General features: G+C 42.5%; 1 protein-coding gene across 1 annotated transcript; it reads left to right on the forward strand.

Moving 5' to 3' along the window:
• Positions 1–13,475: 13,475 nt before the first annotated feature.
• IL10 (interleukin 10) lies at positions 13,476–21,297 on the forward strand. The gene is made up of 5 exons (XM_069945673.1): positions 13,476–13,634; positions 16,300–16,362; positions 17,224–17,376; positions 17,634–17,699; positions 20,553–21,297. The coding sequence occupies exons 1-5, from the start codon at positions 13,476–13,478 to the stop codon at positions 20,643–20,645; spliced, it is 534 nt and encodes a 177-aa protein (XP_069801774.1). The 3' UTR covers positions 20,646–21,297.
• Positions 21,298–23,589: the final 2,292 nt, after the last annotated feature.

Consider the following 23,589-nt stretch of genomic DNA (forward strand, 5'->3'; position numbering starts at 1 on the left):
GGAGTGGGTACTTTTTATTATATGTATGTGTGTGTGTGTGTGTGTGTGTGTTTTCTACAGTATATGGATGCAGGCTCTGATCTCCTCACAAAGTGAGTGATCAGAGCCTGCATCCATGCTCTGCCAAGATCAAATACTGTGATTGGCAGCTCTGATCACAGAGCTGCCAATCACAGTATATAGCAGCATGTACCAGCGTCATCACACAGACGCTGGTACATGCTGCTGCTGCAGCACTGGCTCCCCGTTCCCAGAACTTACTCTAAGCTTGGGGATCCGGGGAGCCAGTGCTGCCAGGAGGAGGTGGAAGGAGACACCTGCTGTGACCCCCTCCGGTGGCAGCGGCAGCGGCTGCTGTAGCGGCGATCCGGGGGGGGGGGATCATGCTGCAGCAGGAGGGGGACCCTCCAGCACAGCGGCAGCGGTGGGAGGCAGGGGTATGGCCCGGGGGGCTGACACGGCAGGGGGGGCGGGACATCGGCAGACTCGGCAGGGGGTCGGGACGGATCGGCAGCAGCTTCCCCCGGATCCCGGAACTCGACAGAGACCAGGACCCGGGGGTTTACCTTTCGCTTCACCGGTATCAGTGGATCGTTACCGATCCACTGATGCCGGTGATTAGCTGTGCTGGACACCTTTTAAAGGGTCCAGCAGCAGCTACACTAAACTGTCAGCTATCAGCTGACAGTTTAGTTTCGGCTCCCGGTCATTGTTTGTGTAAACAATGAGCACCGGGAGTCAGTCAGTTATAGTACGTCCTGGTGCGGAAAGTAACCTCCTGCCAGGACGTACTATAACTGCCTGGTGCGGCTAGGGGTTAAAATATAATATACTGTAGCGTGCGTAATCGTCCGATCTATTAAAATAAATTAATATAATTTGCGCATGGTGAATGGGGTAAAAAAAAAAAAGCGGTAAAAAACACAGAGATTGCTTTAGTAAATCAATATGCCACATGGACGTTTCGGTCTTAGAAGACCTTTCTCAACAAGGTATACGGGGTAAATGAAGTGATAGAAAACAAGATGCTGATCTTGGCAGGACAGGAGACATGGCAAGCAGCATGGCCGGAACCTTGAGTATGATCAGTCATCAACCATCACCCCTTCCCCCAGAAATGCACTCTCATTACTTCTTTACCATAACTTTGTGGGTAGGCTAATTTTTTGGATGTATCTGTTACTGGACTATGGGAGTAATTTCTCTTCCTTACTTGTGTCCCTGGTGTATGGTGTTGTCCCAGTGACTGAGGGGACCCCCATGTTGGATTGTGGACCATTACTGGCCACAGTTTTTTCGCAGACATAACTTTTGATATGTTGCTGCCCATGGTGAGACTAACAATTCTTTCCATACTTGTTGTTACAGTTCTGAGCTGCTGCTTTCTGCTGAAAGCACAAAAATCTGTGTGGGAGCTTTTCTCTCTGTCTCTCCCTCCTCCCCCCTCCCTTTTGAGACAGCTGATGTAAACAAGTCCCTGGCAGGCTGTATCTGCAAAATTGTAGCTTCTTTCTAATGCTGGGAGGGTTATTCTGAGGTCAAGTTGCTAATGAAGTTACTGTAATTAACCCTCCCCGCATTACAGAGATAATGACACGGAGCAGCGATCACCTAACTGCCTGTCATTAATCCCTTAATCTCTGCAATCTATAGCCATTGCGGCATTTAAAGGAAGATAGTGACTGGAGTGTTACTGCGGGGTTCCCAATCGCTTTCCCCAAAGGACAGAGGAGTAATACTTACCTTTGACCTCTCGGATTGGTGATCTTCTCATAGTCTGCCTCAGGCAGACTCTATGAGAGAAGCACAGATAATACATTAGCAATAGTATATGCAATCCAGTGATTGCTTATGTAAGTGACCTAGGTGGACTTATTAAGTGGGAAAAAAGATAAATAAATACATTATATATATATATATATATATATATATATATATATATATATATATATGTCTTTCACAATAAAAGTTTAAATCACCACAAATAAAAAATGTAAGAAAAGAAAACATATTTGGAAAAGCAAAAACAAACAGAAGAAAAGAAAAAAAACCTGGATTGCTGATTTTTTAAATTATACTTTAGAAAATTAATTAATAAAAAGCAATTAAAAATGTTTTTTACACCATTATGATACCAATAAAACCTATAGATCATGTGACCTGGACATCTGAGCATTAATAACCTTTGATCATGAAGGGGTTAAGGAAGGAAAGTGCTTTTATTTTTATTTCTTCGTATTGGTATTATCAGTGCAATGCAAAAAATAAATTATTATAAATCATAATTTCCTGGAATTTCCAGAGAAAATGTGCGGCAGCTAAAGAACTGAATGTCTTTATGAATGAAGATGATCCTTCCAGTAATGTAGGATCGGAATAGTCTATTGTTAGATTTTTCCTGTTTGCTTAAAAAGCAGATTTTGCTATTGTTCAGCTTACTTTTTTCTGAGGAATGCTTTATTTACAGATGACATTTCAGAACATGTGTAAAATGTCAAGTTAGGAAAGGTTAATTGCATTTTCTTAGATGGATACACATGGATACACAAAGAATGAATAATGCAAAAGTAGCTCATCAAACACAAATCTAAGGCTGGGTTCACACTGCGCTTTTGCTGTCCATTTAATGTATAGTACATTTAAACATTTTCTGTATGTTAAAATTAAACCTATTGAAACATGGACCTAGCCCAATACTGCAAAGTAATTTTTTTTGTAACTAGCTTAAATGATTGATACAGGTATATTTCCCCATGGTGAGACTATTAAAGGATTATCTTATCTTGTCTCCTGAAGGCAGCTATATAACAGCTATACTTACTGTATCCAGGTCCAGTCTTCTGAAGGCTGCTATATAACAGCTATACTTACTGTATCCAGGTCCAGTCTCCTAAAGGCTGCTATATAACAGCTATACTTACTGTATCCAGGTCCAGTCTTCTGAAGGCTGCTATATAACAGCTATACTTACTGTATCCAGGTCCAGTCTCCTAAAGGCTGCTATATAACAGCTATACTTACTGTATCCAGGTCCAGTCTCCTGAAGGCTGCTATACTTACTGTATCCAGGTGCAGTCTCCTGAAGGCAGCTATATAACAGCTATACTTACTGTATCCAGGTCCAGTCTCCTTAAGGCTGCTATATAACAGCTATACTTACTGTATCCAGGTCCAGTCTCCTGAAGGCAGCTATATAACAGCTATACTTACTGTATCCAGGTCCAGTCTCCTGAAGGCAGCTATATAACAGCTATACTTACTGCATCCAGGTCCAGTCTCCTGAAGGCTCCTATATAACAGCTATACTTACTGTATCCAGGTCCAGTCTCCTTAAGGCTGCTATATAACAGCTATACTTACTGTATCCAGGTCCAGTCTCCTGAAGGCAGCTATATAACAGCTATACTTACTGTATCCAGGTCCAGTCTCCTGAAGGCTGCTATATAACAGCTATACTTACTGTATCCAGGTCCAGCCTCCTGAAGGTTGCTATATAACAGCTATACTTACTGTATCCAGGTCCAGTCTCCTGAAGGCTGCTATATAACAGCTATACTTACTGTATCCAGGTCTAGTCTCCTGAAGGCAGCTATATAATAGCTATACTTACTGTATCGAGGTCCAGCCTCCTGAAGGTTGCTATATAACAGCTATACTTACTGTATCCAGGTCCAGTCTCCCAAAGGCAGCTTTATAACAGCTATACTTACTGTATCCAGGTCCATTGTCCTGAAGGCAGCTATGCAATAGCTATACTTACTGTAACCAGGTCCAGTCTCCTAAAGGCAACTATATAACAGCTATACTTACTGTATCCAGGTCCAATCTCCTGAAGGCTGCTATATAACAGCTATACTTACTGTATCCAGGTCCAGTCTCCTAAATGCAGCTATATAACAACTATACTTACTGTATCCAGGTCTAGTCTCCTGAAGGCAGCTATATACACAGCTATACTTTCTATATTCAGGTCCAGTCCCCTCAAGGCTGCTATATAACAGCTTTACCTACTGTATCCAGGTCTATCCTCCTGAAGGCAGCTATATAACAGCTATATTCACTGTATCCATGTCCAGTCTCCTGAAGGCAGCTATATAACAGCTATACTTACTGTATCCAGGTCCAGTCTCCTGAAGGCAGCTATATAACAGCTATACTTACTGTATACAGGTCCAGTCTCCTGAAGGCTGCTATATAACAGCTATACTTACTGTATCCAGGTCCAGTCTCCTGAAGGCAGCTATATAACAGCTATACTTACTGTATCTAGGTCCAGTCTCCTAAAGGCAGCTATATAACAACTATACTTACTGTATCCAGGTCCAGTCTCCTGAAGGCTGCTATATAACGGCTATACTTACTGTATCCAGGTCTAGTCTCCTGAAGGCAGCTATATACACAGCTATACTTTCTATATTCAGGTCCAGTCCCCTCAAGGCTGCTATATAACAGCTTTACCTACTGTATCCAGGTCTATCCTCCTGAAGGCAGCTATATAACAGCTATATTCACTGTATCCATGTCCAGTCTCCTGAAGGCAGCTATATAACAGCTATACTTACTGTATCCAGGTCCAGTCTCCTGAAGGCAGCTATATAACAGCTATACTTACTGCATCCAGGTCCAGTCTCCTGAAGGCAGCTATATAACAGCTATACTTACTGTATCCAGGTCCAGTCTCCTGAAGGCAGCTATATAACAGCTATACTTACTGTTTCCTGGTCTTGTCTCCTAAAGGCTACTATATAACAGCTGTACTTACTGTATCCAGGTCCAGTCTCCTGAAGGCAGCTATATATACAGCTATACTTACTGTTTTTAGGTCCAGTCTCCTGAAGGCTGCTATATAACAGCTATACTTACTGTATCCAGGTCCAGTCACAGCGGTCTTCTGAGCTAACAAAGAGGGCAGTGTGACTGATAGACATTGAGCCTTGATACTCTATACTGGCCAGGCATTTAGTCTAAAAAGCTTCAGGACAATGGACCTGGATACAGTAAGTATAGCTGTTATATAGCTGCCTTTAGGAGACTGGACCTGGATACAGTAAGTATAGCTGTTATATAGCTGCCTTCAGGAGACTGGACCTGGATACAGTAAGTATAGCTGTTATATAGCAGCCTTCAGGAGACTGGACCTGGATACAGTAAGTATAGCTGTTATATAGCTGCCTTCAGGAGACTGGACCTGGATACAGTAAGTATAGCTGTAATATAGCTGCCTTCAGGAGACTGGACCTGGATACAGTGAGTATAGCTGTTATATAGCTGCCTTTAGGAGACTGGACCTGGATACAGTAAGTATAGCTGTTATACAGCAGCCTTCAGGAGACTGGACCTGGATACAGTGAGTATAGCTGTTATATAGCTGCCTTTAGGAGACTGGACCTGGATACAGTAAGTATAGCTGTTATACAGCAGCCTTCAGGAGACTGGACCTGGATACAGTAAGTATAGCTGTTATATATCTGCCTTCAGGAGACTGGACCTGGATACAGTAAGTATAGCTGTTATATATCTGCCTTCAGGAGACTGGACCTGGATACAGTAAGTATAGCTGTTATATATCTGCCTTCAGGAGACTGGACCTGGATACAGTAAGTATAGCTGTTATATAGCAGCCTTCAGGAGACTGGACCTGGATACAGTAAGTATAGCTGTTATATATCTGCCTTCAGGAGACTGGACCTGGATACAGTAAGTATAGCTGTTATATAGCTGCCTTTAGGAGACTGGACCTGGATACAGTAAGTATAGCTGTTATATAGCAGCCTTCAGAAGACTGGACCTGGATACAGTAAGTATAGCTGTTATATAGCTGCCTTCAGGAGACTGGACCTGGATACAGTAAGTATAGCTGTTATATATCTGCCTTCAGGAGACTGGACCTGGATACAGTAAGTATAGCTGTTATATATCTGCCGTCAGGAGAGTGGACCTGGATACAAGTAAGGGCCCTATTACATACAGCGATAATCTGCTGTATCGCCCTGTGTAGTAAACAAAATGATCAACTGAAGTAAAATGATCAACTGAAGTAAAAATCAACAGCTGATCATTGTAGATTAAACTAGCTTAAAAATCAACGGCCACCAGCCGTGCATCGCTATATGTAATAGTGATGCACGGCCGACAGCTGATGAAAAGAACCTTTTAACTTTTTGAAAACGTTATACTTACCTGTCCACATTCCCCGGTGTCCTTTTAGATTTTGTCCACTCCCCGCAGCTGCCACTGTCACTTCTGAGCCAGTCTTTGAAGTGACTGGTCAGTCAGCCAATCACTGGCTGCGGTGCTACACCACCTGATAGGCTGAGCCACCTGTCACTTCAAAAACCGGGTGAGCAAGCAAAAGCTAGAAGGACACCGAGGAGTGTGGACAGGTAAGTATTATTTTACACTTTTAAGGAAAGGGCTGCACAGACATCATTAACCAGATATATACACAGCCCTTGCTGCATGATAATCAAGCCGTGTATGTGCTCTGTAAGCAAATGCTGATCACGCCAATCTGCGATTGCTTCTGTCAGGGGTCTGTAAAACAGACCTAAGTATAGCTTTGTTATAAAGCATAACTAAAAAGAAAATTTATGTAAATTGCAAATATGCTTTATATCACATTTACTGTTGGTTTTGATTTTAAAAATTCTAACAACATTGACACTTTAATAGCTGCATGATCCCCTCTATAATTATAATAGAAGGAGCAGGACTAGAGGCTCTGCCACACCCCGTTTAGCAGAGCCACACCAAATTCCTGGCAAGCCACACCCCCTTGTCCAGCATGGGACAAAACTGTCCAAAAACCCGTCCTCTTCTGCACTCTGCAACTATTTTTCACAGCAAACTGAAGAAAATTTTTATCTTTTAACATTTTTAAGTTTTCCTGAAGTAAACCGTTTGGTTTTTTGTTTACTTTATTCCATTTATCTGCTTTGTGAGCGAGAACTGATACGCATTGTTATGTGTGAACAACCACAGAGTACCACAAGCTACAAGCTGCTGCCAAACGAAATAAATGCTAAAAAAATGCTTACAGCACGTAATGGAGTATACACGGAACCACAACACTATGATCAAATGCTATGAGTCAGCTTGTGTGTGCTAAGCAAAGGGCTTTTCCAGGGAGCATCATAGTTGTGTAATGAAATGTTATGTAGAATCACATGTCCGTCATGTCTCATTCATTTGTTAGACATGTTTGGGAAATCCTTTAACCTTAAGTAGAATTTATTTTAGGATGTAATTGCATTAGTCGTATTTATTATAGTGCTTGAAAAAGCACTATATTGTAATCCGTATTCTTCCTCCTCTTCCGCTTCTTCTTTTAGACAGTCTTCTGCGATTAATACAGCCCCAACCGCTTTGCGCACAGACTCGTTTTGTCGTTTTTAAGAAATTTACGTTTAAAGACCCCTAATTTCCCATAGGAAATAATGTCCCATAGGAAATAATGGCCACACTGTAAACACTAACAGCCAATCACAGCGCATTTGCAAATAGCAGAAATATAGCAGCCAATAGAAATTCTAAGGTCTTGTCAGTCAATGACTGACAGCATCCACACAGTCACATGTCTACTATTGGCCAATAGAAGATGTAGAAGATGGAAGGTCCTTAACGATTTTGTATCACTGATATGAGTAAGATTGTCATGGTAACCGAGCAATGATCTTTACCATTATAAGTAGCTGAGGTCAGTCAGTGATGTAGCATGATGCAGCAGAGCTGAGCAGGTGTTGTAGCGGAGCTGATACCTGCATGACACAGCAGAGCTGGGTCGGTGTTGTAGCGGAGCTAATACCCGCATGACACAGCACTCAAAAATAACTTTTGACTTGTTGCTGCCCATGGTGAGACAAAAAATTCCTTCCATACTTGTTATTATCTATTCAGTCTCCTTTCCCCAGTTCCCAGCTGCTGCTTTCTGCTGAAGATACAAAAATCTGTGTGTGAGCTTTTCTCTCCGCCTCCCCTTCCTCCTCCCCCTCCCTTCTGTCAAGGCTGATGTAAACAAGTCATTTTGTAGCAACTTTGTAATGCTGGGAGGGATAATGACAGTGAATCCATCAACAACTGGACCTCAGACTCACCCTCCCAGCATTACAAGGCATTCCTGCCATTGACTGGCCTTCATGTTCCTCAGACCTGAATCCAATTGAGAACCTTTGGGACATTATGGTTCAGTGAATCTGAGGCTGACAAGTAGCACCTGTAATCTGTAATTTCATCTTTTTCACTTTGACTTTCGATGTGATTTGGATTCCAGACCTCAGTTGACCCATGACCTTGGTTTCCAATGAACACTGATATGTCATTTTTTTTCTCAACAAATTACACACTAAATATCAGTAAAGGAAAAAACATGAAAAAACATCACTGTCATGAACAAGAAATAAGAAAGTGGATTGCTGGTGGTGCCACCTTGAGCGGTCGTGCTATGAGCCCGACACGGCCAGTCTCATTTCTTAGCCTTCTGCTGCCCTTCCAGGTGCCCGAGCAGTTCGTGCAGAAGATGAAACACAATCACAGGGCTGATGTGTGGAGTTCTTCCTGGAGGATTAGACGCTGCACGCCAAGTCCAAGATCCTTATCAAAGGAGGATGGGAGTCGTAGTAGGTCTAATAAAACCATATTTATTGCAGATTTCACATTTCGAGGGGTCAATCAATAGAATGCTATTCATCTGCTGAAACGCATTATCTGCAATGAATATGATTTTATTGGACCTACTATGACTCCCATCCTCCTTTTGTGGTGGACTAGCTGGGGGCCTGTAACCAGGGTAGCTCTGGCAATGTTGTGACAGCTAAGTGGGTGAGGGTCACTTGGGCACTTGTCACGGTAAACTTGAGTGATGTTCTTACCCACCCTCTGTTGGTTGGTCTTTGGTCCCGCAAGTCTAGGTAGCCCAAGTACACACTGGTATGTTGGTGTAATGAAGCAACAGAGTCCAATGACAATATTGTCCATTTACTTAAAACTTCAGTGCAATACACAAGAGTAAGTTTCTGCTTTAACAACAGTAGGTGGAGACAGGAGAGTGATGACGTTTTAAGCTGCAAACTGAAAGAAGTGGACAAGTGGAGCGCCTTGAAGGACCTGGCTAATGGAGGAGTGTATTCTGCCTAGGATAGCGTAGCTGGTTGCAATATACGGCTGGGTTCACACTACGTATATTTCAGTCAGTATTGTGGACCTCATATTGCAACCAAAACCAGGAGTGGATTAAAAACACAGAAAGGATCTGTTCACACAATGTTGAAATTGAGTGGATGGCCGCCATATAACAGTAAATAACGGCCATTATTTAAATACAACAGCCGTTGTTTTAAAATAACAGCAAATATTTGCCATTAAATGACGGCCATCCACTCAATTTCAACATTGTGTGAACAGATCCTTTCTGTGTTTTTAATCCACTCCTGGTTTTGGTTGCAATATGAGGACCACAATACTGACTGAAATATACTTAGTGTGAACCCAGCCTAATAGAAGAGAAGATTCTCATACTCACGTTTAATGAACAGCCTAGAAGAGATAGGATAGAAAAAGGAGGGAAAACAGTCTGCATCTACAATTAGACAAAAGAATAACATATGACAAGAACAGTTAACTCAATACTTTCCTCAGCTGTGCACAGAACAAGTTAAAAAGAAAACACAGAAGTGACACCTAGTGGGGAAAACATAGAAGACACTTTAGGCCATCACCCACTCTGTGAACCTGGGAGAGGACTAGAGATGAGCGAACCGGGTTCGGGTTCGAGTCAATCGGCACTAAGCACTAAGCTTTCTATGCACCTGTGTTAAGTCCTCTCTAGAGATGAGCGAACCTGGAGCATGCTGGAGTCGATCCGAACCCGAACGTTCGGCATTTGATTAGCTGGGGCTGCTGAACTTGGATAAAGCTCTAAGGTTGTCTGGAAAACATGGATACAGACAATGACTATATCCATGTTTTCCACATAGCCTTAGGGCTTTATCCAAGTTCAGCAGCCACCGCTAATCAAATGCTGAACGTTCGGGTTCGGATCGACTCCAGCATGCTCCAGGTTCGCTCATCTCTAGAGAGGACTTTACACAGGTGCATAGAAAGCTTAGTGCAGCACCTTGTGCTGGGGAACTACACTTTGATAAGGATCTTGTGTCAGACTGGAAAGAATACACCACTTCCTACAGAACATACAACAGCTGATAAGGACTGGAAGACTTGAGTTTCTTATACAGAGGGCATTAAACCGGTATAACTTTCTGTCACCAGTTGATTTAAACACTTTTTTCCCCCTCCGAAGTCCCCCTTTAATAGTGCAGCGTATGTACAGCCCTATTAGCAATATCAGCAAATAAGTTTAAGTGTATCTGTCACTAAAAGAGAGACACGTGAAAAGCTTTTACTGATCACTGTCAGCCGATCAGTCGATCGATCAGAGAGAGGACTGTGCTGCCACGCTACAGTATACCAATCTGTAGGGTTACTCTTTAGTGACATACTACCAGGTAGGTATATATCTTTCAATCACAGTGTGATGCCTTGGCTTATTGGTCTGTGAACCTGTGTATAGTATTGTCTGGATTTGCTTTCTCTTTGGCTCCCAATCCTTGATTCTGCTTTCCATCTGTTTCTTTATCCATGATATCCCCCTCCCCCACCCCTTTTCCCTCCCCCTGATCCCCATTGGCTTTGGTTTAGACACACTATACACATATGCTCTCACTGATCACCTTATATTATACGTGACAAAACCCCCTGGGGTCGGAATGTAGCTGTATCGGATTATGTAACTAAATTCTTGGGCTACTGCTGTTCTTCTGACCCTTCTTCTTCACGTCCATTGGCCCATCTTCAGTGCTGTGGGCTCCCCAGCTGCATCCAGGTTTCTACAGGCCGGGCCCCATTGGACTTTTGGCTTGTGCCGTTCGCCTTTTCTGGTTTTTAAGATGTCTATCCGATTTATCAAACGTTTTTTTTGTATTGGATTATTCACGCACTTTAGATATTTAGTTATTGCCACACAGAGTAGAAGCGTGACTGTAAATTAAAGGGGTACGCCAGTGAAAAAATAATTTTCATTCAAATCAACTGGTTTCAGAAAGTTATATAGCGTTGTAATTTTTTTAAGTGCTCTCTGCTGCCAACTTATGTTCTTAAAGGGGTACACAGGCCTTCCAGTACATATCAGCTGCTGTATGTCCTGCAGGAAGTGGTGTATTCTCTCCAGTCTGACACAGGGCTCTGCTGCTCCATGTAATTTTTCTTGATTAGATGTACACCATTCTTAATGTACCGAATTAATGCTTGTACAGTCATTACAAAAAAAACTTTTATAAAATATCTTTAAACCAAAAAAAAAAAACTCTCCTGCTCATGGACAGAGGTGGCAGTAGAGAGCACCGTGTCAGGCTGGAAAGAATACACCACGTCCTGCAGGACATGCAGCTGATAAATACTGGAAGACTGGAGATTTTTAACCTCTTAGGGACATATGCCGTACCCGTACGTCATATGTCCCCAAGAGGTGTTCAGAGGGGGTCCGCGCCGCGACCCCCCGCTCTGAACTGCCGTGATCCCGACTGCTATCGGCAGCACGGGACCGCGGCTATTAGCGGGAGTAGTCCGATCGGCGCTCCCGCTAATTAACACCTTTGGATGCAGCTGTCAAACATGACAGCTGCATCCAACAGTGTTAAATGCAGCCCATCCTTGGTGTCTAGTGGCGGGGGGGGGGGAAGAAATCCCTTCATCTTACCGGGCCGGGCCTCAGCGACGTAATGACGCTGATCCCGGCTCGGTATTCTATTGTATTGACCTGCAGCAGGCCAAAGCAATAGAGCACCGATCTCATGGATCAGTGCTGTGTTATACAGCTACACTGATCCCTATGAGAGATCAGTGTAGCTGTATTAGAAGTCCCCCAGGGAGAATTCAAATTAAAGTGAAAGTAAAAGAAAAAAAGAGTTTCCATTAATTAAAAGCCCCCTCCCCTAATAAAAGTTTGAATCACCCCCCTTTTCCCATTTTATTAATAAAAATAAATAAATAAATAAATAAATAAACAAAAATGTTTGGTATCACTGCGTGTGTAATCACGCGAACTATTAATTTATCCCATTCCTGATCTCACACGGTATACGGCGTAAGCGCAAAGACCCGCCAAAGTGCAAAAATTGCGCATTTTTGGTCACATCAAATCCAGAAACATTGTAATGAAAAGCGATCAAAAAGTCGCATATGCGCAATCAAGGTACCGATAGAAAGAACAGATCATGGCGCAGAAAATGACACCTCAATCAGCCCCATAGACCAAAGGATAAAAGCGCTATAAGCCTGGGAATAGAGCAATTTTAGGGAACTTTTTTTTGCTGTAGAAGGTTGTTTTTTTTAACAGCCATCAAATAATATGAAAGTTTATGCAAAAACGAAAATTGGCTCCGTCCTTAAGAGGTTAAGCAGAAGTAAATTACAAATCAATTTGATAGATTTTTTTTATTTGCTGAAATACCCCTTAGGGTCTGTTCCCACGTACGGACTCGCTGCGTATTTATTGCTGTGAGTTTCTCACACATAAATCCACAGTGATACTGAGTCAATGTATGTGTATCCTTGCTGCGTGTTTGGTGCGATTTTAACATGCGAGTTTTGATTTTCACAGGCAAGTTCAACACCACAAAAAAACGCAGCTACTTTCATGCGAGTTTGATGCGAGTTCTGTGCGAGTTTTATGCAGCGAGTCTGTATGTGTGAACAGACCCTTGAAGATATTAATCAATTTACATAAATTTGCATCTTTTCCCATAAATTTAAGAGGGTAAGGGCCCATTTACACAGAAAGATTATCTGACAGATTATCTGCCAAAGATTTGAAGCCAAAGCCAGGAATGGATTCGAAGAGAGGAGAAATCTCCGTCTTTCCTTTATGACCTGATCTCTGTTTATAGGCCGTTTCTGGCTTTGGCTTCAACTCTTTGGCAGATAATCTGTCAGATAACCTTTCTGTGTAAATTGACCCTGATTCAATTTATACAGAGCAAATAATAGACTAGAAGAAAGCCAGCAAAAATCACTGAGCTCAAGGAGATCAGCAAAAAATCCAATGGAATTCTCACTCAAGAGTCTCCATTGATACATTGCCCCCTAAGAAAAAAGGGGCCGTGGGGCTTCAGTTACAATTCTCAGAACACAGGAATAGAAAATAGCTTGAAAAGGTTAATAACCAACATTTAAAAGAAATGTACATAGAAAAATGAAGGCGGCAGCATTTACTATAATCCCCGGGAATAAAAAATACATTTTAATGAATCAACAGACCACAAATTTGGAAACATTTACTAGAAGAGAAAGTAATTCTCACATCCTTCTATGGGGGGTGGGGGGCGTATACAGGAAGTCTGCTGACATTACCCGCACTATATAACAGGACAATGGACTCTGGCGTCTTGTAGCACTTTCCTGCACAATTGTTTATCAGAGAAAAGATGAAGCGTCTTTCCTGGTTGTTGGTGATGATTTTCTTCTTCAAGGAGGCGAAGTGTCAGAGTGGAGATGAGGAAGCGAGCTGTCAGCGGATCAGGCACATATTCCCAGCCAAGCTCCGAGACCTCAGGTCCACCTTCCAGAAGGTCAAGGACTATTTTGTAAGTTACTTCCTAATAGAATAACTTTCTTTTTAGCTTTTTTTAATCGGAAATGTATTCATGTTTCTGGACGCCATAAATTACTGCAATATATTGTTATTAGCGGTGCCCATTTACTGCAAGTTCTTAAGACGGTACAGATCTATATTGTATATTATATAGTATAGAGTCTAATGTTATTGCTATTGGCATTATTGGGCATCAGTAAGCATAGAAAACAATAGCAATATGTTTTATCTGTCTATCAGAATACATTACTGTAGTTCTAGAGCAGCGACTGATGGGACATGAGCCGGTGGAAGCCAAGAACCAACCAACCTCACTTGGTCAGGATATTGAGTGGTAGGGCCGGGGCTATGAGCTAAATATTTGTCTTTAGTGTAGGGAAAACTCTATACCAACTCTATAGCAACCATTACCAGATCCATCATGAGATGGAATAAATGGTATATTACATAATATAATATAATGGAATGAATGGTATACAATATAATGGAATGGATGGAATATATATATAATGGAATGGTATATAATATCATGGAATGGATGGTATATAATATCATGGGATGAATAGTAAATAATGGAATGGAATGGTATATTATATAATGGAATTCATGGTATACAATATAATGGGATAATTGGTATATAATTTAATGGAATAGAATGAATGGTATATTATACAATAGAATGGAATGGTACAGTATATAATAAGCCTTCTGGCAAATCAACCTAAGAATACATTGTGCTCTATGCTCCAGGCAAATGCCTGGGATCTCATAGCACATACAGACCTCTATGTACATATAGACAGCTATAAGGAGGTAATATACAGTAAATAGGGTGTGATACTGCACCTCTCTTTCCTCTATAAACCTATATACAGGTATGAGGCTACAACTTACCTTACCTCTATATACCTATATACAGATGTAAGGATACAATATTGCTCCTCTCCTATACACAGTTATGAGGCTGTATTGCTTCCTTACCTCCCTGAGGCTCCCTGGTGGCTCCCCTCTTACCTCTATATACCTATATACAGTTATGAGGCTCCCTGGCGGCTGCCCTCTTACCTCTATATACCTATATACAGTTATGAGGCTACCTGGCGGCTGCCCTCTTACCTCTATATACCTATATAAAGTTATGAGGCTACCTGGCGGCTGCCCTCTTACCTCTATATACCTATATACAGTTATGAGGCTCCCTGGCGGCTGCCCTCTTACCTCTATATACCTATATACAGTTATGAGGTTCCCTGGCGGCTCCCCTCTTACCTCTATATACCTATATACAGTTATGGGGCTCCCCTCTTACCTGCAGCCACCAGACTTGCTGAGCTCCTCACCTTGGGTGAGTGCAGCATTGTATGGGAGGCGATGATAACAGGAGTATACAGCAGATACGCCGCCTCTTTGTATACATATGGGTAACACTAGCACATAGCTGGTGAGTCACCCGCCGTACATCACTCTATGAACATGATGTAACCTTCTCACAGCTTCAGTCGGTGAATTTGCATTCTGTCAGTTCTCTCTAACTTCTTACAAAACTCACCCTCCACCACCTACATAACAGGACACAGGATGAAGTCACTGGCCACGGCTACACAGCTTCTCTGTCTCAGCAAATCCCTTTGTATTCCCAATGAGATATGACATGAAAGCCTTTATGGGTCATCCTCTCCCTCACATACTAACCCATAGAGACATCTCTGGGAATGCCGTAATGCAATAACACTCTGCCTGGCAATACCCTGATAATACAGGTAAAGCCAAGCTAAGAGGAAGCTAGACAACTCTACTAGAAACAGATGTGAGGGTGAGTTGTAGGTCAGGTGGTTTCGCTTTGAGGTTGTCGCTTTCATCCTCGCAGTGACTGATAGGTAACATTAGTACATTGGTTCACATAATAGATTTAGTACCATGTGTCTCTTGTCCACTAGTCCTAAAAAGCCTTATACAGTTGTGGCGGGTCCCCATATCGGGGTATGTGGCTGCGGTTCCTCACCAGAGGAAGTGATTCTGACTTCTAGACAGAACACGTGCATGCACACTTTTATTGCATCATAACATGTATTTTCATCATTGCACAATTCGGCCGTACTAATAAGCATCAAGGAGGTTAAATAGGTGATCTGAATTACTTCATAAGAAATAGATCCTAGTGGCAGGAGGCCTAAAGGGGTTTATCCAGTCAGGTAAAATACATGCTGAATCATCCCACCTCCTGGAGACTAACAATTCATTCCATAACATTTTCAGTCTCCTTCCCTTGGCTCTGAGTTGTTGCTTTCTGCTGAAGACACAGAAAACTGTATGTGAGCTGTTCTCTCTGTCTCCTCCTCATTCCTGGCTGGCTGATTCTGCACTCTCTGAAGCCATGAGGGTAATCTAAGGTCAAGTTACTTGTGACCTTACTGTGATTTATCCTCCCTGCATTACAGAATGCAGAAACAGCTGCCCAGTGAGATCTTCACATCAGAGGGGGAAGAAGTGGAGAGAAAAGCTCACACACAGATTTTTGTGTCTTCAGCAGAAAGCAGCAGCTCAGAACTGGGGGGGAGGAGACTGATAATTTATCAATTTATTTATCATTAATTTAAATTGACTCTAAAGACTCAAAACATCGTCTTAACAACGTAATTATTCTTTTTTTTTTTCAGCAAATGAAGGATGATGCCCTTGATACAATATTGCTTGAAAAAGATTTGCTGGACGACTTTAAGGTATGTGATTCTTCCTTGTATATTGTAGTCCAGGCCAAATAACCTGGAAGCCAGCAGGGGCGGGGTGGAGGGAGGGGGGTCGTAATAAGAAGCCACTACTTACCTCTCTATTTACCAGCGAAGCGCAGCACGTCAGGCCCCAGGACCCCCGCAGCAAGTCCTTATGATGTCACAACTCAGGGGAAAGTGCCTGTCCCGGCTTATGGACTGGCCACTCAGCCAATTGTTGACTGGCGCAGTGTCCCGCCCTAGTCACTGACTGGCTGAGCAGCCAATCCATTAACCGGGTTGTGACGTGTGCAGCGCTGGAGATCCCAGAACCCGGCCCGGCTGGAGAGGCAAGTAATGATAGTTTATTATGTTCCTCCCCTGCCCCTGCCTTTGAAAAAATAGTCCCTAGTGCCCAGTAGCGGATTACAATAGGTCTGTTTCGGGCGGCAGCCCGAGGCCCTGAGCTCCTGGGGGCCCATGGCCACCTAAACAGACTTATACTTTCAGTGGTGTATTGTCTCCTGGCTACAGTTCTGCCATGATTTGCAAAAAATTCTTGCTTTTTTACCGCTATTTCGCACAAATCAGGGTAAAGCTGTAGCCGGGAGACAATTCAGTAACATTAAAGAGCATACTAAAGGACCTTATCATGTGACTATGATGTCACCACAGGTCCTGTACAGTCTGCACTATGGAGGAGCAATACTAAAGATATAGTTACAGTAGGGTAGGGGGGCACAGGCTTGGAGAACAGCCCCCGGCCTATGGTAAAGTTAATCCGCCCCTGCTAGCGCCGGACTCCTTCTCCTTTAGTATATACTCTGTAATTTGGTGATATTTCCCGCTGACACCCCCTCACTCTTCTTGCAGAGTTCGATCGGTTGTCAGACTGTAACTGAAATGATTCGTTTCTACCTGGAAGACGTCCTACCGCTCGCCAAAGGAGACAAGAATGAGGTCAAATCCAACGTTCATTTCATGAAGGACAAACTCCTGGACCTGAAGCAGACGATAAAACGCTGTGTGAGTACATGGGAGATGGACAGATAACTTTCACTAGTTATAAAAGCGACTTTAGAGGCCTCGACCCTGCGCTGCACAACATGAGGACAATGCCAGGACCCACTGGAGACGTGTGCCCCCACGGTGCATGCCCCCCATGCTTAGGATTTAGAACACCTTTCTCTGTATAGTGGAATAGACATGCTGTACACCTCATCATAATCCCATATACTATAGACAATGATGCTTATTCCCCATACTGTTCTTTGTCTTTGCAGCAACATTTCCTTCCATGTGACAGAAAAAGCAGAGCGGTACAACAAATAAAGAAGAAGTATAGCGCGGTAAGTGTGTGTGTTGTTACCCTTCTGCTATTGCCTAGTTATAAATTAAAGGGGAACTCCAGAGAAAATAAAATAATTTTCAAGTCAACTGGTGTCAGAAATTTATACAGATTTGTAATTTACTTCTATTAAAAAAAATCTCTAGTCTTCCAGTACTTATCAGCTACTGTATGTCCTGCAGAAAGTGGTGTATTCTTTCCATTCTGACACAGTGCTCTCTGCTGCCATCTCTGTCCATGTCAGGAACTGTCCAGAGCCGGAGAGGTTTTTTATGAGGATTTGCTGCTGCTCTGGAGAGTTCCTGACATGGACAGAGGTGGCAGCAGAGAGCACTGTGTCAGACTGGAAAGAATACACCACTTCCTGCAGGACATACAGCAGCTGATAAGTACTGGAAGACTGGAGATATTTTATTAGAAGACATTTACATATCTGTATAACTTCCTGACACCAAAAAATAAATAAAAATTCTCTGGAGTACCCCTTTTGAGTACCAAAGTACCAAACCCAGAATATTTGTTTAATTAAAAAAAGCAGAAAATGTGTGGTGATGTCGGCTCAGCACAGGGACCTGGCGTGTCACACTTACAGTTAGTGAGGCTGTCCCTTAAAATGAGACTTTATAATAATAAGCGCATAGAATAGATATAGGGCATAGTAACTATATATGTATATATATATATATATATATATATATATATATATATATATATATATATATATATATCTCCATTATGCAAACAATCACAGTTATTTACACAAAAGTGGAAAACCCAAATCCAAGTATAAGAGAAATGCTCCTTCATAGACGGCAGAGGAAACAACACTTCCAGCTTGTATAATAAGACGTTCATGTGCGTTAAGCAATAGGTTTAGCTAATGGTTCCTGTTTAACCGTTTTGTTAGTCATCACAGACAATGCACATACAGGGAGGACATTGTGTAACGTATAGCTAGTGAGGAGAGGCGGAGAGGAATAACCATGAAGTACATGAGAAATGACATGAAGGATGATGCATCATATACTGTATGACTGATGACATCATCCATTACTATAGAGTGTATGCTGCGCTCTGCCCATCACATCTACCAGCAGGTTAGGCTGACACCCACATGTTACGCTGGGTTCACACTGTGTTTTTGTAATCCATTCAACATATCCATTTTTAATTAATTACTTTTAATTAATTAAACGTAGAACGTAGAAAAACGTAGTCAATAATACTTTTCTGCACGATAATAAAACGCATCCATTTTGACCCTTTTTTTTTTTATAATGGAAGTCAATAGATCCAAACGGATGACACACAATTGCATTTGTTTTTTCCCCATAAAATGTATATGTTAAACGGATAGGAAAAACGCAGTGTGAACCCAGCCTTAAGCATACTGAGAAGCGTACACTATAAAGGCAATGTTCACACACAGCATTCAATTACTATTAATTAGTGATATTTCGTCGTGAATTGTTCAATTGCAGTAAAGTAGCACAATTTTTGCCACAATTCCATCAAAATTACAGGAAAGAAGGCTTTACGGTTTTACCCCAGATTGAGCAATTCACACTAAACACTATGGGTGATATTTATCAGACATGGTGTAAAGTGAAACTGGCTCTGTTGCCCCTAGCAACCAATCAGATTCCACCTTTCATTTTCCAAAGAGTCTGTGAGGAATGAAAGGTGGAATCTGATTGGTTGCTAGGGGCGACGGAGCCAGTTTCACTTTACACTAGATTGACAAATGTCCCCTATGTGTGCACATGGCCTAGCTAAAGTTATTCCTAGGGTCATATTATACAGCCTGATCAATAATGTAAACAAGCACCAATCTCCTAGATCTGCGCTCGATCACTGGGCCTATTACACAGCTCGATTATCGTTTAGCAAGGGCTGTATGTATATATATATATATATATATATATATATATATATCATTAGCGATGTCCGTGCAGCCCCAAACTGTTATACATCACCTCTCCGGGAAGCAAGAAGAGAGCAGGAGAAGACTGGGAGCGCAGTGAGGTGATGTATAACAGCGTATTCATCTATGTGGAGAAGACTAGCGGCACTAATAGGTGCAATATGCGGGTATAGCCAGCAATATATATCGGTTCGGATTAGGCCACAAACAGGTGGTGCTAACTGTGTATAGCAGAGTAAATCATCAATAGAAGAAATGAAAGCCAGTTGCACTCACCAAAGTTGTCTTCTGCGGTTTATTTCACTTAAAAAAGCAAGGACATGGTGCGGACATATGGTGAGCAGGCGCTCAGTGAAAGGAGTGGTGACAGTCTGTTTCACGCTCACGGACCGTAGAAGCGCCGTGAGCGTGAAACAGACTGTCACCACTCCTTTCACTGAGCGCCTGCTCACCATATGTCCGCACCATGTCCTTGCTTTTTTAAGTGAAATAAACCGCAGAAGACAACTTTGCTGAGTGCAACTGGCTTTCATTTCTTCTATTGATGTATAACAGCGTATTCGGTTGATAGCCGTCGGCCACGTATCACTATTACGCAGAGTTATGTGTGGTCGGCAGCCGATGATTCTAGGTCCGGACCTAAGACATGATCAGCCGATGTTCACTGTGATCAGCTGATCGTCATCTCTGTTACACACTGACTCGGCCGACCATCACTCCATGTAATAGGGTCCTTAGGATCCTCATGGGTGTTTCCCAGATCCAAGATTTTCTTCATTGATATTCCGAAACTGTGACAAACTAGAAGCAATAATAAGTTTAATAAGTGTGAACATTAGTTGTAGTTGTACAATGAGATGTAACCGCGGATCTAATGTTTGTTAAAGTTGTGATCATCAATTCTTACACCTCTCATTGTTTCATTTCTAGTTGAAAGAACAAGGGATTTACAAAGCAGTTGGAGAATTCGACATCTTTATCGATTACATCGAAGAATATCTGATGACCAGGAGGAAGCAATAGCGCTTGTTTTGCAGTTTTTTTTTGCTGTTTTTTATGTAAGAAAGATGAAGCACAAACTGGGCTTTACCAGCTACAGAAGAAGAAGTGAAGAACATTCTGTTGAATGTGACCGTAATCTCCAGGAATCAGGGAGGCTGCTATTTGATCATGTTGATTAGATTCATGACGCAGGATATGCTGCAAATCCCTCGTTCTACACACATTGTCTCCCGTCTTATGGTTGTATAAACTGCATGTTTTAATGCTATGTTATGTGTATTTCTTACTAGGAAGATATTATTTAAGTGCTGACATTTCATGGCCTTGTTTCCGGTATCCCCCTACCTCCTCTAGCCAGGAGCGCTCCTTCCTGTGATCCTTCTAAATCCTGCTGTTTTTGAAAAATTTAATCCGGTAAAATTATGTAATTTAAAGGGGAACTCTCAGGAGGTTAGATGAGTCTAACCTGCTGATACGTCCCTATTGTGCGTGGGGCGCTGAAGAGGAAGATATGTCTCTTACTTTCCTCCTCTGTGCTGTTCCTGTGCTGTTAGCTGTGTAATCCTCGGCCGGAGCACCGTTAGGAGCACTGCTCCACCCCATAGCGTCAATCAAGCCTGCCCGCTCTATTGATTATTATTAGAGGGAGCAAGCTGGGGGTGGGGTAGTGCCCCGGAGCGAGGAATACATTGCTAATAGCACAGGAATAGTGCCAAGGAGGAAGATAAGAGACATACCCTCCTCCTCAGTGCCCCATGCACAATTGGGGGCTCTCATCAACCTGCTGATAGTGCCCGTTTAACTCCTTAGGGGCACTGGATACATTCTTTGGCACCCCCAGTGCACCATTCAGCCCGCCTGCCGCTTGCTACATTCACACCTACTGATATATTCCAGTATATTCCGGCCTGCTTACATGTTCTTGAAAATGCCATGGAACGCCCCCAGGGCACCAAAGGAGCTAATTTACATATTCTTACTGGTTCAAATTTCTCACAAAATGGTGAAACTTAGAAGGATCACAAGAGCAGCGTTCGATAGAGAAGGTCGGATAGAGGAGGTACGGGGCTACAGGGAAATATCAGCAATTTTCCTTTGAGACAATACCCCTCTGAAAAGCATCATAGCTCTTTCAGAAGGCTGAGCTCTGTCTCATATAGGTTAGTCAGTATCTGACACTTTAAAGGGCTTACCAGAAGCACCCAACACTGTTTCTGTACAGATTGTTCCCTTTAAGTACAGAGCAGCTTTGTGATTTTGTTCACTATCTTTGCAAAAGAGACTTAAAGGGGCACTCCGGCGAAAATCTTTTTCTTTCAAATCAACTGATTTTGGAAAGTTATATAGATTTGTAATTTACTTCTAGTACTTCTCAGCTGCTGTATGTCCTGCAGGAAGTGGTGTATTCTCTCCAGTGTGACACAGTGCTCTGTGCTGCCACCTCTGTCCATGTCAGGAACTGTCCAGAGCTGAAGAGGTTTTCTATGGGGATTTGCTGCTGCTCTGGACAGTTCCTAACATAGAGCTGAGATTTTTAAATAGAAGTAAATTACAACTCTATATAACTTTCTGACACCAGTTGATTTAGGAGAAAAAGATTTTTGCAGTAGTACCCCTTTAAGTAAAACAGTTTAAAGGGCTACTCCAGCGGGGGGGCACTTTTTTGCTGGGACCGGGGATGAGGTGGCTGAGGGAAAAGACGTCCACTCACCTCCCCGGTTCCAGCGGCGGGTCCCGCATCGCAGCGCTCCGGTCCCCGGCTGCTTCCTGCTATCTGTCGCAGGCCCGAGACGATACGTCTCAGGTCCGCTCAGCCAGTGAGGCGGGATCTGAGCGGACTTGAAACGGATCCCGCCTCCTTCACTGACTGGCTGAGCGGACCTGAGACGTCACGTCTCAAGCCAGACACCAGGAAGCGACCAGGAACCGGGGACCGGAGCGCCGCAATGCGGGACCCGCCGCTGGAACCGGAGAGGTGAGTGGACGTCTTTTCCCAGCAAAAAAGTGCCCCCCCACTGGAGTACCCCTTTAACAGCCTATTACACAGTCCTCCAGAACCTTACCCTATACTAATGGGGCGTAAAAGCACTGCTGTCCACAGCCAGTTGTCTCTAGTTTGGCTGCTAATTTCAGAGAGCCTCTTTAAGTGGCCACATATAGTTGGTGCAATGAGGGCGCCATTAGAAATTGTTTGCTATGGACAACAGAGATGGTTGTTACATCAGTGTTATTATAGGTTATTTCAAGCACAATATCCCAGGTCCTAGATGTTAATGCATAGATTAAGGAAGCACTCCGTAATGTAATTTTTTCATAATTGTACAGAAAAATATATATTGGTTGTACTCATCCCTTTAAGTGTTATGTATACAATATACCTATTTTTTTATCATTCTTAAAACTTATCAAGTATTCTCATTATCCTCACAGAGGACCTGCTTCTTGTACAACACACTATGGGGGAGATTTATCAAACATGGTGTAAAGTGAAACTGGCTCAGTTGCCCCTAGCAACCAATCAGATTCCACCTTTCATTTTCCAAAGAGTCTGTGAGGAATGAAAGGTGGAATCTGATTGGTTGCTAGGGGCAACTGGGCTAGTCTCACTTTTACACCATGTTTGATAAATCTCCCCCTATGTGTATACTATGATGGTATTACTTACTGGTAATAGTTACAGTTATAGGAAGAACAACTAGTTTGATAGCAGTAACACTTTTTTTAACATGTATGTGCTAGTATGTGACAATTGTCTTTGGTACGCTGTTTATGACACATACGGTTGTGGTGGGAACTTCTGTTATAGAGATGAGGACACCAAAGAATGGAAAAAGAACAAATATACCTCTGTTTAAGTTATGTTTAATAAATCAAACGCAAATGTTTCTTTATTGTGATGACTCTGATCGTGTTCTATGATGTTTACAGTGTTTTGTACATAATTATATATTTTGTTAATAAAAAA

This window comes from Dendropsophus ebraccatus, chromosome 11 (genome assembly GCF_027789765.1).
Source record: "Dendropsophus ebraccatus isolate aDenEbr1 chromosome 11, aDenEbr1.pat, whole genome shotgun sequence".
Taxonomy (NCBI): Eukaryota; Metazoa; Chordata; class Amphibia; order Anura; family Hylidae; genus Dendropsophus; species Dendropsophus ebraccatus.